Source organism: Topomyia yanbarensis, chromosome 1 (genome assembly GCF_030247195.1).
Source record: "Topomyia yanbarensis strain Yona2022 chromosome 1, ASM3024719v1, whole genome shotgun sequence".
NCBI classification, from domain to species: Eukaryota; Metazoa; Arthropoda; class Insecta; order Diptera; family Culicidae; genus Topomyia; species Topomyia yanbarensis.
Window position 1 is genome coordinate 16,783,226 of NC_080670.1, and position 16,540 is coordinate 16,799,765.

At 37.8% G+C, this 16,540-nt stretch overlaps 1 protein-coding gene across 3 annotated transcripts in view; it reads left to right on the top strand.

The window, feature by feature from the left end:
- Positions 1-670: 670 nt before the first annotated feature.
- Positions 671-16,540, top strand: part of LOC131677014 (prion-like-(Q/N-rich) domain-bearing protein 25) — a 30,001-nt gene continuing 14,131 nt past the window's right edge. The window contains exon 1 of one of the 3 annotated variants that reach the window (XM_058956504.1): positions 671-1,153. Coding sequence is in view for 1 of the 3 variants with exons in the window: in XM_058956502.1 (XP_058812485.1) it covers positions 5,502-5,562 (61 nt within the window). In the remaining 2 variants the exon portion in view is untranslated. Of the gene's footprint in view, positions 1,154-5,242; positions 5,563-16,143; positions 16,163-16,540 lie in introns of those variants that run through there. The other 2 variants (XM_058956502.1, XM_058956501.1) reach the window with 2 other exon arrangements.

Below are 16,540 nucleotides of genomic sequence, written 5' to 3' on the forward strand. Positions count from 1 at the left end.
TGGACAAACGTCACAGTAGGTAGAATTACATATAGTCATGTTCGAGTAACATGCAATCCATGCTGTTGTTGTTGTTGTGCAGTTTCAACTTTTTATTTCGGTTTCACGCGAAAACATACCCTGCCCTTGCCCCGTACACAATTATGGTGGAGGCGCAACATGCGATGTTATCGTATCTCCTTTACCCGAGAAAGCTGATGTGGATCTAGATAGGCCGTTCGTTTTTTATCGCCCGAAACAATCATTCGAGTTGATTGACTGCCATATAGAAAAGGAAACCGAACTAGATGACGACGACGACGATGATTGCGGTAGGCCCTACCAGGAAAGGTCAGGATGGAACGGAAGCATTCGCGCGGCGGATCAGCGCGGTGGGGTCCGGTCAGGGATCGGGAATAACGGCAGTTACCGGTGTACGCCAAATAGAGAATCGATGGACTAACGAGAGAGTAAATAAATCATTTTTTCACTCGTTTACACTCGGCAAATGGGACGAGTTTCCGCGCGAGAGATATATGGTTGCTGAAGAGAACCGGAACCGGTCGCTAGCGTGTTTCCCCTCTGTAGTTATTATAAAAGGTAATATACTCTTTATATCCGCAGAAGATGGGTAGTTAGTTGTAAATTTTATTGGCTATGCGTGCGGCCTTTTGAAGAACTTTTCTTGCACAAATTTTGTATATTCAACAGACTACATTTTTCAAATGTCAAAGTTGTAGGTCATCGGCATAAAGAAAGCCCAAAATCACAATTTTACATTGCACTCTCCCGGCATAAGAACTATGTGGAACACTCTATAATTCGACAACCCGTCGGATCGTTGGCAGGAGAATAGTTGCAACGTCATAGTTTAGCAATAGTGCAGAAGGAAGAGTTATCCCGAGCTATTCAGTTCACATCGCGAATCCGCTGGAATAGTTGTACCAAATCGACGGATGTGTGAAGAAAATTGAAAAGCAGTGGTTTGAAGATTATGAAGGTGGTTTTTGGTTTAAGCTAGACGGTTGTATATGCGTTGATGAAATAATAATTAAATTATAGCCACATTTATAATATAGTTCAAAACTTATGTATTTGTTGATCTGGTGTTTTATTGATTAAAAAATAGTTTACTTCAGAGTTATGACACCGTAGTAACTTTTTAAGGAAATAGGTGAGTTTTGAAATGAACATTTTAATGAGCAACAGGTTTCTTAAACTAGGGTATGGTGCGTATTATAGCCGTAGAGCACACCTCTTAGTTTCGAACCAAGTATTTGAGACAAAGCCAACATCCAATTGTTTAAAGGGTGCAATGAAAAGATCAGACTATTTTCTTCATCAATTGTGCACATATTTGCTCAGAATTATCGACTAAATCCAACTTTTCGTTAAAAAAATTACCTTTTTGACATATATGTAAGTTCGCCTCATTCGCATAGAGAACTAAAGTAAACTGCAACCATCAGAACTTTACTCTAGCACATATCTTTATTTTAATTGGAGAATCCATTTACGATTAAACCACAACTTAATTGCATTTTAAGCGCTAGGATAGGCCTAGTAATATAATAAGTGATTTATAAATACGGTGGAGCTAATTGTAGCAGCATCCAGCACGTAGTAAAGAATCATCATTACCGCCAAAATAAAATAAACTAGAAAATTTGAAGAGCGCCCCACATCAAATTGCATCACGGAAAAAACGCTGTAGAAACTTACCTCGTGAACCGATCCTTTTCAGACGCATACAATAAAATATAAGTATTAGTAAGCATTTGGCATATTTATTTCATTCAACTTTAATACCATAACAATACGCTCGCACCTTACGCTGAACTCCACTCATTAGGTTCTGTACAACATCTGGCTGAAACCCACTTGTTCTTCATACCTTCTCAGATTTGACCTCCTTGAGATGCTTCCGTAGTGCCTGATTCATAATTGCCCAGTATTTTTCGATGGACCTTAGTTCGGTTGCAGGTAAACATGTCCTTGGGTGTGAAAGTGACCCCGTTGGCTTCGTACCACTCCAGGACAACATTTGAATAGTTGCACGAAGTTAGATCCGGCCAGAAGATCGTAGTTCCCTAGTGTTGCCTCAACAGAGGAAGCAGACGCTTCTGTAGACATCCCTTGAGGTAGATCTCCCCGTTAACAGTCCCGGTAGTCGGCGCACTCCGTTTGCCACAAGAGCAGATCGCTTGCAATGTCATGTATGTATTGGCTAACTTTGAAAGTTTCTGCTTCCTCCGGAACATCAAACTTGTGCTGGGCAGTGAAGAACAGTAGCCCCGGAAGCTGCCGGAAGTCCGCCTTGACGTAAGTCTTATCATTCACGATGAGACAAAAAGGCTTCGTCAGCATCTGGGTGTACAGTTTCCGGGCCTGTGACTTTCCCACCGTATTTTGCCGTTCGTCACGATTTGGAGCCTCTTGCACTTTGTACGTATCCAGTCCCTCCCGGTCCTTAGACAGATTCAATTTTTTGGCCGCATACCTGACCGAAGGATCAGACTTCCGCTTATACGCTTTCAGTACATCTATTTAGACCGCATTTCTCCTTCCGTTCGATGCTCATGGTTTGGTAGCAACGTTAAAATCACACGTTTCACCGTTGACTGTACGGTTCCAAGTTGTTATCCCATGTCCCAACGAGAGCCATTTTTTCCAATTTTCGAAAAACTAACAACGATTAAAATACAGTGTAAACAATATACTCTAAACTACTTGTGCCCAAATTTTCAAGAAAAAATACCCAATAAGTTATTTTCTACAGCGTTTTTGCCTTTCTCATATAGAAAGGTTATGCAATCGGTCGGAATTTCGACATTTTAACCGAGGCCCGCAGGGTCGAATCTTTTATACCATTCGACTCAGTTTGTCGAGATCGGAAAAGTCTGTGTGTGTATGTATGTAAGTGTTAAGGCCTCTCAGCCATTTTCCTCAAAGATGGCAGGACTGATTTGCACAAACTTAGCCTCAAATGAAAGGTACAACCTTCATATAGGTCGCTATTGAATTTTTGACATTAAAAATGTCTTACTCCACTATCTGGGGCTAGGTGTCATTCTAAAATCTAAACTATCTCCCATATAACGAAACTATGTAAGGTTTGCACGCTTATAACTCCGATATTATTAGGTGGATTTTAATCATTCATACACCAACCGATTCAGAAACACCTAACTTAAATATTGGTAATGATTTAATATCTCCGCAATAAAAGTAGACTTTTGGAAATTTGGTAAAATTAAAAAGTTCACGAAAAACGGAAAAATTACCATTCGTGAGGTAGATTTCTGAGACAGCGCCATCAATAGGAGGCACCTTAGTGGCTCAATCAAACACGAAAAGTCATAAATAGAAGCGACGCGTGTCCGTTTTTAAATCAGTTGTTGCTCTTATCCCATACGAGCAACATCATCTCCGGGCAACGCAATTGGCATTTTGCTGCGATGCTCAGTTACCTGCTGCGACATCTACAGATTAATAGCATAAACAAGATAAGGTGGATGTTTGTGCGTTTTTCATATCTACGATAAGAAATTTGCTGTAATTTTTTAATGTTTTTTCGTAAATACGCATCAATTATAGTAAATAATGGACTCAGAGGGAAAAAAACAATTTGGAAGTTAATGATAATAGTTTTTAGTAGATACACTCAAGTTAAACATAAGAAATCTTCGAAAATGTGTATATTGTGCTTCTAGGTTAGGGTTCACAATCACCCGAGTTAAGTATATTTAAACAATCAATCAAAGCATATCTAGTATAAATTCACTGTTGGCAAGAATTAGCTCTTATTTCGAACATGCACAACTCTGTACGAAGTGGTTTTATACCGGTCCAAAAAGAAAAATTTAAAAATATGCTATATTATCCCTGTTTTGCGGTTTTGCATAATAAATCTATTACCATCTTGAAGGAAATTAGTTTTCTTCCACTTCACTTTCATTTTTTTTATACAACTAAGGCCAATTTTCTTAACAATGCAAAAATTACGTCAACTTTTAAAGATTTGCTACTGATCTGACAGTTTATTTATTATCATAAGCATGTAGCGCCCCCTACATATATTTTATGCGTAAAGATGCCAATAAGCGATTTTCGACAGCCCGGGGACAACTTGACAGCTCCCCAATATTGAACTCATAGGCAAATTTTGTGGTGATGTCATGGCGGCTCGAATGGAGAAAAAATTTGAAAAAGGCGCATCCCATTTATTATTTTCCATATCTGTGAAAAATAAACAATTCTCGACAAACATATGATTACGGCTTAAAAGCCAACTGTCAAAATTCTCTTTGAAAGGAAATTACGGACAAACTGTTATTGGTCGAATACAGTTCACAGCAGTTAATGAAAGAGAAAAATTTTCTCTTTTGTTTACTACAAACATCTGTGATTGGCGAGTATCGGTTTGTCCGGAATTTCCTTTCAAAGAGAATTTTGACAGTTGGCTTTTAAGCCGTAATCATATGTCTGTCGAGAATTTAAGTATTTCTACCATCAAATGTTCAAATGACTAACTATCCTCATTCCACCATACCTAAACAGAAACATAGATTCCATTTTGAATTTCAAAAATCCAAAATAAAATAAATCGATTTTCGAAAATACAAGAAGATGACTTTCAAAAGAATCAATTATCGCATGAAACCTGTAACATAGCTGATTCGTTTTAGTTAGGAATGTAGTTCACACAACTTGCTACAACTTTCATTTAATCGATACAATACGAATGTTTAATTCAATATGTTTACATTGAAATAAGTGCGGGAAGAAAAGTTTAAATAGTTCCAATTTACCACCACCAATTCTTGCGAAACAGTTTCTGTTAACAAACTACTTGCTTGATGATGATTTCATATGTTTCTCACATGCACTCTATGTCCTACCGTTATTTGCAGCTGAATATATGGAGAGACCTGGTTGTTTTAGTTGTGGTTAAGGAATTAGAGAGGCTATAAGAGAGGATGACCGATCGAAATAAGACGGTTTCGGTGGTTCAGAGCATCTATGTATGGCCTTCATGATGGCACTGAAAGTGGAGGGTTCGATAACTGGTTGAACGAACAATGTCGAGATTTAATACTTACAGAGTATGTTTTTCGATCTAACGTATCCTTGCAAGCCAACCGCTAGTTGCAGATGTAGTACCACGGTAGCAGAAAAACAACAACGGTGGCTAGTAAGCCAACAATTTGTTTGCTGTAATCATATTTATGTTCTGTTTTTCCTCGTTTGTTCGGGAGTCGTCGGCGTGTGTCTGATCTGGTCATTAGACCGCGTTTTTTGCCTGTCTACGCTATCTACAGTTGTTTGTCGTCAATGTTACTTTCTTCGGCCAACTCGGGCGTTTGTGTGATTAGTCATTTTTCCGCTGGATAACCATACATATTTTATTGAGTTTTATGTCTTTTAAAAAGGTGTCTTCCGATGGACTGTTAATACAGACTGTGGAAATGTGACCAAAAGTGCGCAGCGGTTTTCGATGGGCGGTAGAGAAAATCGTGTGAATGTTGATTAAATTAAGACCGCCAGAAACGATCGATGTTGATAGTGTTGCTCAAGCAAAAGGTTAGCTTTGATATGTAATATTTCGTGTATTTGCTGCTGTTTAAAAATATTTGGATTCGGAGCGAGTTTAGTGTAAGATGGAAAAAGTTTCATTTAATTATCGATGATTACAAATTACGGTTGAATGAAGAAGTTAGTGCCTATTTTGTTGATTATATTGTGATCAAGGTTGATAATGGAAAATAAAATCCGAGCCATTTAATTCGGTTATAAAAGAAATCTATTGCAGTCATGTTGAGGTCAGATACGGGTAGTACAGTGGAAAGTGACATGAAAACTTCTAAATGTGATGATAATTGATGAGCTGAAATGTTACAGGATAAAACTTATGAAATGAAAACAATAACTAAGCAAACTATTATTATGCCCAAGCAACCAACTGATCGCATAAAAGAGCTGCTTAAGCTTCCCGTTCTGTTGTAAATAATTTTATAAACCGTATGGCATTCTAATAGCGGATCAAGCAACTTTCAAGTTCCATTAAAATTTAAGCAAATGGGAAATTCACTAGCAGCTTTATATGAACTTTAAAGTGTACATGTTAAGTATTATCCGAACCTTTGGTTGCTTGGGTGTCCAAAGAATTGTAGATAAGTGTTTTTTTTTTCAAATTCGATGCGGTTTCATATTGTTGCTGGTTGAGTCTGGTTTTAGATTATAAACTGATAAGTGACCCATGCTTTTTGGGGTTTACTATAATTCACAATTCTAATTTACAGACGAAAATTGCCATTAACTTTCTATATATAGGGTGAAGTGCCTATTTTCACCATACTAAGGAGGGCGCCTCACTGATTCATTAATTACTCGGCCTATAAACAATGGAATACATACAAATTGACATCAACAGCCTTGCTTCGTTGTTAAGTACCAAGATAATAACATACATGCGCTGAAAACAGTGAAATTCTCGTGTTTGAGCGCAACGAAAACACGAATCGAGTGCCCCTATTGTTGCGCTACCATTTGACTCAATGCGTTAAACAAAGATGGCAGACACTCCTCTAACCAACGGCTTCAAATGGATAGCGTGATAATAGAAACATAGCGATAATGCGCTCATCACCCTAGGTACCCATTTCTTATGAATTATAGGCCACTAAATTACCAAAAATACTTACTGATCTGATGGTGAGACTCTGGTCTCATAAATCACCCGTCAGTAACTGACACCAACTTGCAGTCAACTTGACGCCAATTTGGTGCTAGTTTCGATACATCGTCTAACTGACAGCAAGCTTGTGTCAGATACTGACGAGTGGGGCACGAAACATTAAAATTCAACTTTTCAAAGTTAGGTCTTGTGCCCTTATGCGCAAATTGGTAAATCCATTTTTTTCCTTTGGGGAAATAACAGGTTGCATACTCATAAATCAGTCGTTGAGATACCTTCGAGGGTTCGGTCTTGACTGATCTGGGCATCTGGGTCGTGTTGGTGGTTCGTTAAGGTTTGTTGGAAGAGACTTACGGTTTATGGTGGTCTAGCAGGGCCCTCTCTATTGCCGTTGCGTGCCGTGGCAGAGGGCCCATCGCTGGTGTGACTGTGGTTGTTCCAAGATGGCTCGTAGCTTCTCTATTGAGATGTCCTCGAGGGTTCGGTCTTGGCTGGTCTGGGCCGTGGGAGACCTCTCCAGCGTGCGGTGGGAGGGGGGGGGGTGGCAGAGGGCCCCCAGCCGGTTGTAAATGATGGTGAGGGCCACGAAAAACCTCTCCATCAGCCGGCGAAGGTGTGGTCCATGTTTGGTCTGGTGGTTTCAGATGCGATTGTAAAAGCGGGCGACCTGTGCAAATAGAAGAAATACTTCCTCCCGGACAGGGTCATTGGATAGCACGTCTAGGATCATACTTTTCATTTGACGCTCAGAGTGCTTACCATGTATACTCTAAGATTTTCCGAAAAAAAATCAAATTCGAACAAGGGAAATAATTTTCAGACATGTTTGCACCTGGAAAATGAAAAAAAAAAATTGAAATAGGATTTGACTGAAGGCGGGTATTCTTTTTTTGTTAGGTGGCCAAAACTAAAATAGCTTCCCGGTCAGCGTGACAAGCAGAAAGTTAGCAAAAGTTGAGCAAAGCGAAATTGATGCTGGCAGAGTTTCTGCGAGCATTTTGCGCGATTTGTGCGAGAATTCTGGCAACGAATTCGCTCAAATGCAACAACCGTTTCTGACAGAATCCGTTAAACCAACCGATGTTGCTTACTTTTATCCAGAATCCAGTCAGAAATGTACGGCCAAAATCTTTGCACGCTTCCTGTCACATCTTTGTCAGACGTTTTGCTCGATTCGTGCTAAATTCTATCAGGTAGGAATTGCCGGGATCTTTGCACAGTTTATGTCCGAGTTATGCCAGGGTTTTGCTCGGTTCCTGTCAAAATTTGACAGAAAACGCGAGCGAAACCGAGTTCGCCCTAGCTCAACTAACCCGAAAGGATACGCGCAGAAATCTGACAGGGTTGCCAAACCAAGACTTACAGAAATCTATCAGAGCGGTCTCTGCCAGAAAATTTGCTCACTGGGTTAATGAGCAGACCAAACAAACATTACTAATGCCTCGTTTGAAGTATAGTTACTATATTCATAGTACGGCGGAGACAAAACCCGGAAACTGGCAGCTCTTATTTCAGGAAGAAAATACTGGCATCCCATGCAAATGTTCAAGCTCTAGCTTAATAGTTTCATTGTTGACGTCGTGAGTAAGAACTTTACATGTACGTTGCAACTCCCAACTGCATATCATATCATCCATTTAATACTTGGTTTTAGAAAATATATTCAAAGAATCTTTGATTGCCGTCAGTGATCTGAACCTGCAAATCGAGGTAATTGGATGTTAATTTCAATAGATTTTCAACCCCTCAGGTATTACGATTGTACCGGTTTATATGGGAAATTCCTATGTGACCGCTGTAACCAACCTGTAACTCAGGAATCAAAAGTCAGATCTGAATGAAATTTGACTATCCGGAAGTCGCGCTTATGGCCCACTGAACGAGCAGCCGTTGGTGCCTTAAGACGATTTCGCTAGATTTTCAGAGCAGCGTGCACTCAGTGCACTAGCGCGGCTGCCGGAAGGTTAATAGCAATCAATGGAGGTAATATATATTCCATAGGTGTGACATTAACTTAGGAACTCGGCAAGTTCCCCGGGGCTTAAGATTCGTTATAGGTGACCAATGTGATCGAAGCTGCTTTGATTGCACTATGATATATTTCTTCTTCGTGGAGAAAAATTTGTGTAAAAACTTTTTTCTCCATTAAGGAGAAAATTGTTTAACAATGTGCGGGACATCACACAGGACTAGGAGTCTAGCTTAGTCCTATTGTCAAAATGCAAATTCCATAACTAATTTACTTTGGTCAATAGTGAGCTGGAAGCGCAAATCCAACTAATGTTGCATCATACTAATATTTACTACATCTATATTATTTGGGTATCATTGGGGTACCAATTTATAAGAGAATTTGCTGTGTGGTCGAACTCTTCAACCCATAACTACGGAACCTGATGTCCGATCTATTAAAAATTCAGCTGCAGCTTATGGGAGCGATATACCGTTCATTTGAAACTAAGTTCATGCAAATAGTTTGTGCCATTTCTGACAAAATTCTGTGAGTCTTTATATGAGAAAGGCAAAAAGGTTCCGTTCACGATTCTGGCATTATCCAGCTTAGTATATATATGTCATCCTGCTTTTTTTTTATCTTTTTCTACTATATAACAATCCTGATAAGGGTGTCATTGGAATTCTGATCAGAACTTTTTGCAATCTTGAGCTGGATAACGTATCCCTTCTTGGCAGTTCACCAATTGTACGCATTATTTTCATTTGATCCCAATTTAATTTGGAATTACACCCAAATAAAACATTTACAAAATCATACTATCTTAGCTCTTCAACTGATTCCCACGAAATCTGCTCGCACACACGTCAGCTTCTTGTCCAGTACCTCCTAGACTCAAAATACGCCCCTTCATCATCACTCACACTATGCGCCATGCCGCGCAAAGGTCACGAATCAGGCGACGGATAACAAGTCGTACTTTTTGGTAACTATATCAAATCGATACGATGACGTCCTGGATTCCGGATGAATGTACGTCGTACATACAGCTATATAGAGTGAACTGAATTTATGCTGTGTCACAGCTGCGGTCGTTATGGTTCCATTTATTCCACTATGCACAGCCAATTGATTTCCCGTGTGCAAGTTTTGTCATTTTTCACTAGAATAAAATTAATTATTCAAAATTTTCCCAGCATACACTGGCTTTGCTGCTATAGATAAAGATCCACAATCAGTACGTTTCGCGGTGTATGCGATTTATTGGTTCTTGAATTGAATGATTTTTTTTGGAATGCAGATTCGAGTTTGATATTAAATGGTGATATGTAAATAGTTCTAATTGGCGTCTGAACAATACAAATAATGTAAAATTCCCAAAAGGGAAAAAAATTGGACAAGACCAAATAAGCTGTCAACTTTTTCTTCAATTTTAGTTGTTAAAGGAGATTTATTTTATTGTAACCATTCCCGTACGGTGATTTCGCATGAGCATATTTGAATGAGAATTTTCTTGAACATTTTCAGTAATTTAACTACAACAATTTGAACACTTCTGCTCAAAAATCAAAGTGGAAATAACTTGTTTCTAAAACAGTGCGTCGATTTACGTTTTTGGAAAGTATTTAGTAATGTGACAATTATAAAATTATGTATGATTTTCAATTTTATCTTCTAATTGTCACACTACCGATTGGAAGTTTTGAAATTAGATCGATCTTCGCGTAATTCAGGGGTTTGTTTCTTGCTCTGTTGTCTAATCACAATTTCCCCTGCAGGTGAACACTATAGCTCTTGATCACATTACGTTCGGAACAGTAGGTCTGTTAAATAACAGATGATCTGAAGTTGCGTAATCGGAAACTTCAAAAAATTTTGCCAATAATAGGTAGCAAGCTGAAAAGTAGCCAAGTGAAAATTATACGATTTTGTTTTGAGGATTTCATAGATATTTAGTTATAGTTGATAATGATAATCGTATTGTCGAAAAATCAAGTTGAACCAAATGGAAGAAGTTTAGTTTTCAAGCGTTGGTCATTATTAAAGCGCATTTTAACTCTGTAGTCTGCAGGGGCTATAACTCTTAACATTGTTGAATATGAATCCTTTAAATGCTAAACATTCAGAATTCGCCAATACTGCACAACAATAATATGGAGGCACTATTTCAGTACATATGCTGACGATTTTTTTCGGCTCAGGTGGCATTTATTTTTATACAGGTGTGCCATGGGACAGAGGAAGCAGACTGCTCATTTCGATCTATTTAGGTGTTGTACTTTATGTCCTCACAGAATCATAAAATTTATTTTAGACCACGCCATGTACCGAATGAATCGAATGGAGTAGATGTGTACATTCAAAGAGTAAAATGCGGTAGCATCAATTTTAAGTCGGCGAAGGTTGTGGACAAGTTTCATGCCAATTCAGTGCACAGTGGTCCAGAATGCAGGTTTTTGCTTGTTTTAGAGCGGATAATTTGTTTCATCACATATCTATAACTATTATCGTTGAAAAGTTATAAGATTTTTTCATAAAAAAATGTTTTGTTTTGGAATTCCAATATGACTGAGAACACGAAAAATAATTCATTTAAGGTCAAGAATCCCGGTATAATAAAAGAAAAAGTTGTGTTAACGATATTTATTAAATTTCACAAAGTTGATTTCAAAAAATCATTTTTATGAAACTGAAAACACTTGAATGGCTGGCGTCCAAAAGGGGCTAACCCACATTTTTTCCGAAATTGACATTTTAGCTTAATTTTAAAAATTCTAAGCGATCCACGGCTAACCCCACATTGTGTCCTATGGAAATTCGAGTTATCTCGTTCGTTTTGCAAGGTTTTAAGAAAAAGTAGTCTATCGATTCGCATTCAGCAAATGTTATGTTTAGCTCACATATCAGTAAACTCGATATAATACTGTTTTTAGTTTGATTGCGTTGTACGTTGACGTTTCGGCCCAAACAGTCGTTCTTAAAAGTGAGTGCCGCTACATACTTGCTATGTATGGCTATTTTCTATCTAATATATATTTCTTGCACGAATGTTGAGCGTAATCTTTCGAAAATTCTAGTAAAAGTGTCATGTCTCTACATTGAAAGTTGACCGGGAAATATGGGATCAAGAGAAAAACGGTACATTGTGGTCGGAAAATTTAAAAAACGTGTCTTCGGAAAGGTTGCTGTATGGCATCTTACGCTTTATTTGGTTGAATCATGCTAGTTTTGAAAGCAGTCGCTAGGGCGGGGCTGTTAGATAGTAATGTAGTGTCTTGGAGAAATTTTTATGGTCTATCATTTTAAATATATCTTCTGAAGATGAAATCTTTGTGGGTCCTGTATGTTTCGAGATAGAGCATGTTTTGGTTAAAAATTTTATTTTCAGATTATGTTTTCAAAAATGCGCCATATTTCAAAAGTTGTAGGGCCTACAAAGTTAGTATCTTCAGAAGATATACTTATAATTACTTGACATACAACTTTGTCGTAGACACTATCTTTCTACCTCGTTCCTTTAAAAAGTTGACAACAGCACCACCCTAGCGTTTGAATTCGGAACTAATATGAAATAATCAAATAAAGCGCTAGATGCCATGTAACAGCTTTGCAAAGAAATCATAATTTTAAAACGAAAGACAAGGAACGTGTGAATTGTTGTTTACCCCTTTTTATACGCTAGATACCCCCGAGGTTATCGCCTCGAACTACAAAAAATGCTCGTTAATTGAAAGATAAATCATGTAATGATCTTATTTTTTCTAATCAATATGGGTCAGTGAACTACTAAAAAAATCGTGTATTTTTACAATAAAAACAATGTTAATTGGGAAATGTGGAAGTTTTTTCCATTTCCTGTAAAAAATGCAAAATGTGGATTAGCCCTTACTGGACGCCAGCCATTCACTTATATGTGTTCAATAATAAAAGCTAGAAATTTGATCTCTTAGAAGAAAATGCTTACCTTCAAAAACCAGACTTCCCATGAGCATCGACAAGTTTGCACCTGTGTACAAAATTTCGTGCACGCGTTCAACATCAAACATGCTTTGCTTTTGTTTACAGGTGTGCCCCGAACATCGAACCCAAGCGAACTATGTGCAAGCTTAGGTTTAAACATCGTGTGCGTACACCGGGTGCGTACACAAGAAAGATTCCCACAAAACAAAACGAGATAACGCTAGGGATGACGAGTAAGAGAAAAAGAAAACTAGTATCAAAAACTTGTGTGTACGAACAGCGCGTACGTGCATGGGGTTCGGCTGTGCAGGCGAACATGTGTGCGTGCTCTTGTACGCTTTAACGTCCCTAATAAGCATTGTGTGATTTAAGAGCCTAACGACCTGTTCAGGGAATCATCCAAACAATATGTGGAATCGTTGCACTATATGGGTTAGAGTTCGTGTATAATATATTTTTATTAGGGTGTTCGAGTTTGCACACGAAATGTCGAAGACACCGGAGCTCTATGCTTTTTACTTTTCATTTTGCATGGAATTTCTCAAAAAATATTTAATTTTTTCTTAAAAATAAATTTATTTCTATAACTTTTGCAGTTTTGATTTTTTTGTAAATATAACTTTAGAGGGATTCCTTTAGAAACCAGCCTACCGCAAAATATGACCATTGTAGATTCGACCGAAAATTTGCAGTTGTGGTCGATTTATGAATCTCTATTATGTCAATAAAAACCTAAAGAGAAAAGAAACAACTTTCCCGTTGACATCATGGCGATGTTGTTAACCGTTTGAAAGCTACATGAAAACAACCAAAATAAGGTTCAACTATATAGTTTAATCATCAGACAATATGGCTGAATAATATTTTGATTGTTTTCGTAGTTATAGCTTTCAAATGGTTTATGTGCTTATTGAAAGACATTTTGTTGTTGATGTAGAAACGCGAATTACTTATGAAATGCTTGTAATAGAACAAAATAATTGTATTGTTAAAACAAATTGAAAAATATCTCAAAACTACTACATTTCAGAAATTGATTTTTTGGAGCATTTTGATTTAAAAAGGCGTTTAGAATCATATTCAAAAAGAAAATTGTATTTTTGACAGCAACATACACAGCAAATAGTATGAATTTTAAAAATATGTAAAAGGTTGTTGTTAGGAAAACTTTTTATTGAAAGTTTCTCCATGATCCAAATACACTTTAAGTTTTTGGTCGACAAAATATAAGAAATTTAAAAAATCTTTTTTTTGCAATTTAAATTTTTAACGTAAATTTTTGTTTTTGTGAAAAATGACACAACGTTTTTTGTCAGTGCATACTTTTTCGTACAGAAGTATTCACCTCGTTCTCAGGTAGTTTTGTTGTATAAAATACGGTAATCGAAGGTAATCGAACATTTTTTCGAAAATGATGCATGTAGAAACTTCTACGCCCTTTTTAAAAAAATGCTCTTATTGACTGTGGAAAATGTTTGGTCTTCCATGCCGGTGAGGGTCATGTCAGGCTACGTAGCTTTTTTAAAGGGGAATAACTAACATCGATTTTTATTTTAAAAAAATACGGGACAGGGGGGGGGGGAGAGTTACCGTCACGCTACGTAATTACCAGGGGGGGGGGGGTATTTAGAGGTTTGTGACGAAATGCTACGATGGGGGATGGGGGTATTAAAAATTACTCAAAAAATGCTACGTCATTTATGGATGGTTCCTGATACGTGAACGGTTTCATCGGAATTTAAGATGATCGGTCACGATTTTAAAGATTTTCGGACGGATCTTAGTGGAACTCCTCTTTAGATACCTTCGGACATTTCGAAGGAGAACAGTTTGTCTCGAAATATCGAAGCTCTGGCTTCATTCATTAGAATGTTATAAGCACTTTTACAAAAATAGGCTATTTTTTCAATCAATATGGCAAGACATAAAAAAATATTTTGCTTTTGATGATGTATACTAAAAAGTATGATATTTCGTATGACAGAAACGGTATTTAATGTTAGAATTCCTAATCAAAGATATTTGAGAAAGATATATTTTTCATGTCAAACTTTGCCTTAGTTAGAAACGAAAATAGTTTAATAAATTGTGCATTGAAAGAAATTATTCGACCCAAAACACTCTGTAAGTTATCCATAGGTCTCTTTAGCGTCTACAAAAATTAAGCGAATAAAACTTTTTTAAAGGAACACCCTAAAGTTTACTTTTGGAATTTGTGAGGGATGGAAAGTATAAAAGATAGAGCTTGCATGTCTTCAGTAAATTATTCTAGAATATGTAATTCTACAACTTCATTGAAGGCAATCAAGTTCTATGTCGAAACGTCAAAAGTTCAATTTTACATCTTGCTAAAATTAGAACCAACTTATCTGCTATTTAAACGAAAATATGGGCCTTGCGCAGTGTTACAACTTTCCTGAACATGTTCCAAGGCTAAGATAGTTTTAGTAAAAAAAATAAAATTCCTGCTAAGTTCACGTTCTGGACCACTGTGCAGTACAGTTACGGTGTATAAAATATAGGTTATTTTCGATTTGAACATAGCAAGTAGTAATAGAAGGGACAGAAGGGAGAAGCAAATAGCAAGATGCAAGAAACAAGAAGCAAGAAGCAAAAAACAAGAAGCAAGAAGGCAAAAGCAAGAAACAAGAAGCAAGAAGTAAGAAAGAGGAAGGAAAAAAGACGAATTGTCCAAGATGAATCGAATCGTTGCTTGGCAAGAAGTCTTTCACTTCCACCTTTCTGCCAACGGAGTCATACTTTTGCCGCACTGTCGTGTGGCAAGCAATCCCTTTTGCACTTCATCACCCGTGCTCCTGTTTGTAGCTGTATGTGGCACATAGTTTATGATTCGAGTTTTATTGCCCAATGTCCGGTGGCAGCCTTCACAGGCACGTTCAGCAGCAGGGTTATTCCTCCCATATATCGGGTTGGTCGACAATAGCATACATAGCACGATACTGCCTATAATCGCATGTCAGTCCAATGTAGATAGGGAACCACATAGAACATGGGACTGAGCTGCAATTATGGACAGCAACGTTCTATTGCAATTACATAAAAGTTCATTTCTGCTAGAACCAATCTAGGCTTAGTTTGTTGGCCTGGCCTGTGTGTATTAGATACAACCGGCCATAAGCACCAGCACACAGAATTGGTACACTGACTGAAGGTGGGCTCTGTCCTTCCACCACCGCACCGCATGACAGGGCTCATATGCATTCGCGATTGATAGCATAGAGTGCGGACTTGCCTACTTTGACCACCGGAGCGGACTTAGAATCGTTATGTTTGTGCAAATGCTGCATGGCATGCTCGAGTTAGTGATATTTTGACAGCGAAGGATCACGTGCGCGTTGTCGTCCCAAATCGGGTCGGCCGTTTCCTGCAATTCGTGTGGTCCACAGTTTTTGCGCCGGAAGTTGAAGTGAAAGCCACAACACGCACCGATGCAATGCGGTGGACAGTTGCCTTTGCATTGGTACATATCAGTTTGCTTAGTTGTGCTGTATCGCTGGTTAAATCCGTTGTCATCTGCGTTCGGAATCGAAATTACGATGATGTCACTGTCAGTAAGTGTTTGGCAAGTAGTGCCTCATTCTAACTTCGAATATTTGTGGTTTTGCAATGTATTGTATTATTTTGGAAATGAATTGCAAAATTGGTTTGTTAAATTAAAATAAAATAATTTTTATTGGGTACATGGTGTTAATAATGCAATATTAAATAGATTAGCTCTTTTTGATTTCGCTGAACTCGAAAGATACGAATTTCTTTCACTACTTTTAAGCCTCTTTGGTGTCCGTATCGGATTTGGCAACCTGTGATACAAGCACTGCTAGCTTGAAATTAAATTGCTCCAATAGGGAAAGCTATAATTTTAAAATACAAGTTTTATTTTAACTTTTCCAATGGCCTGAGAAACACACTTAATCTAAACAACTTACGTG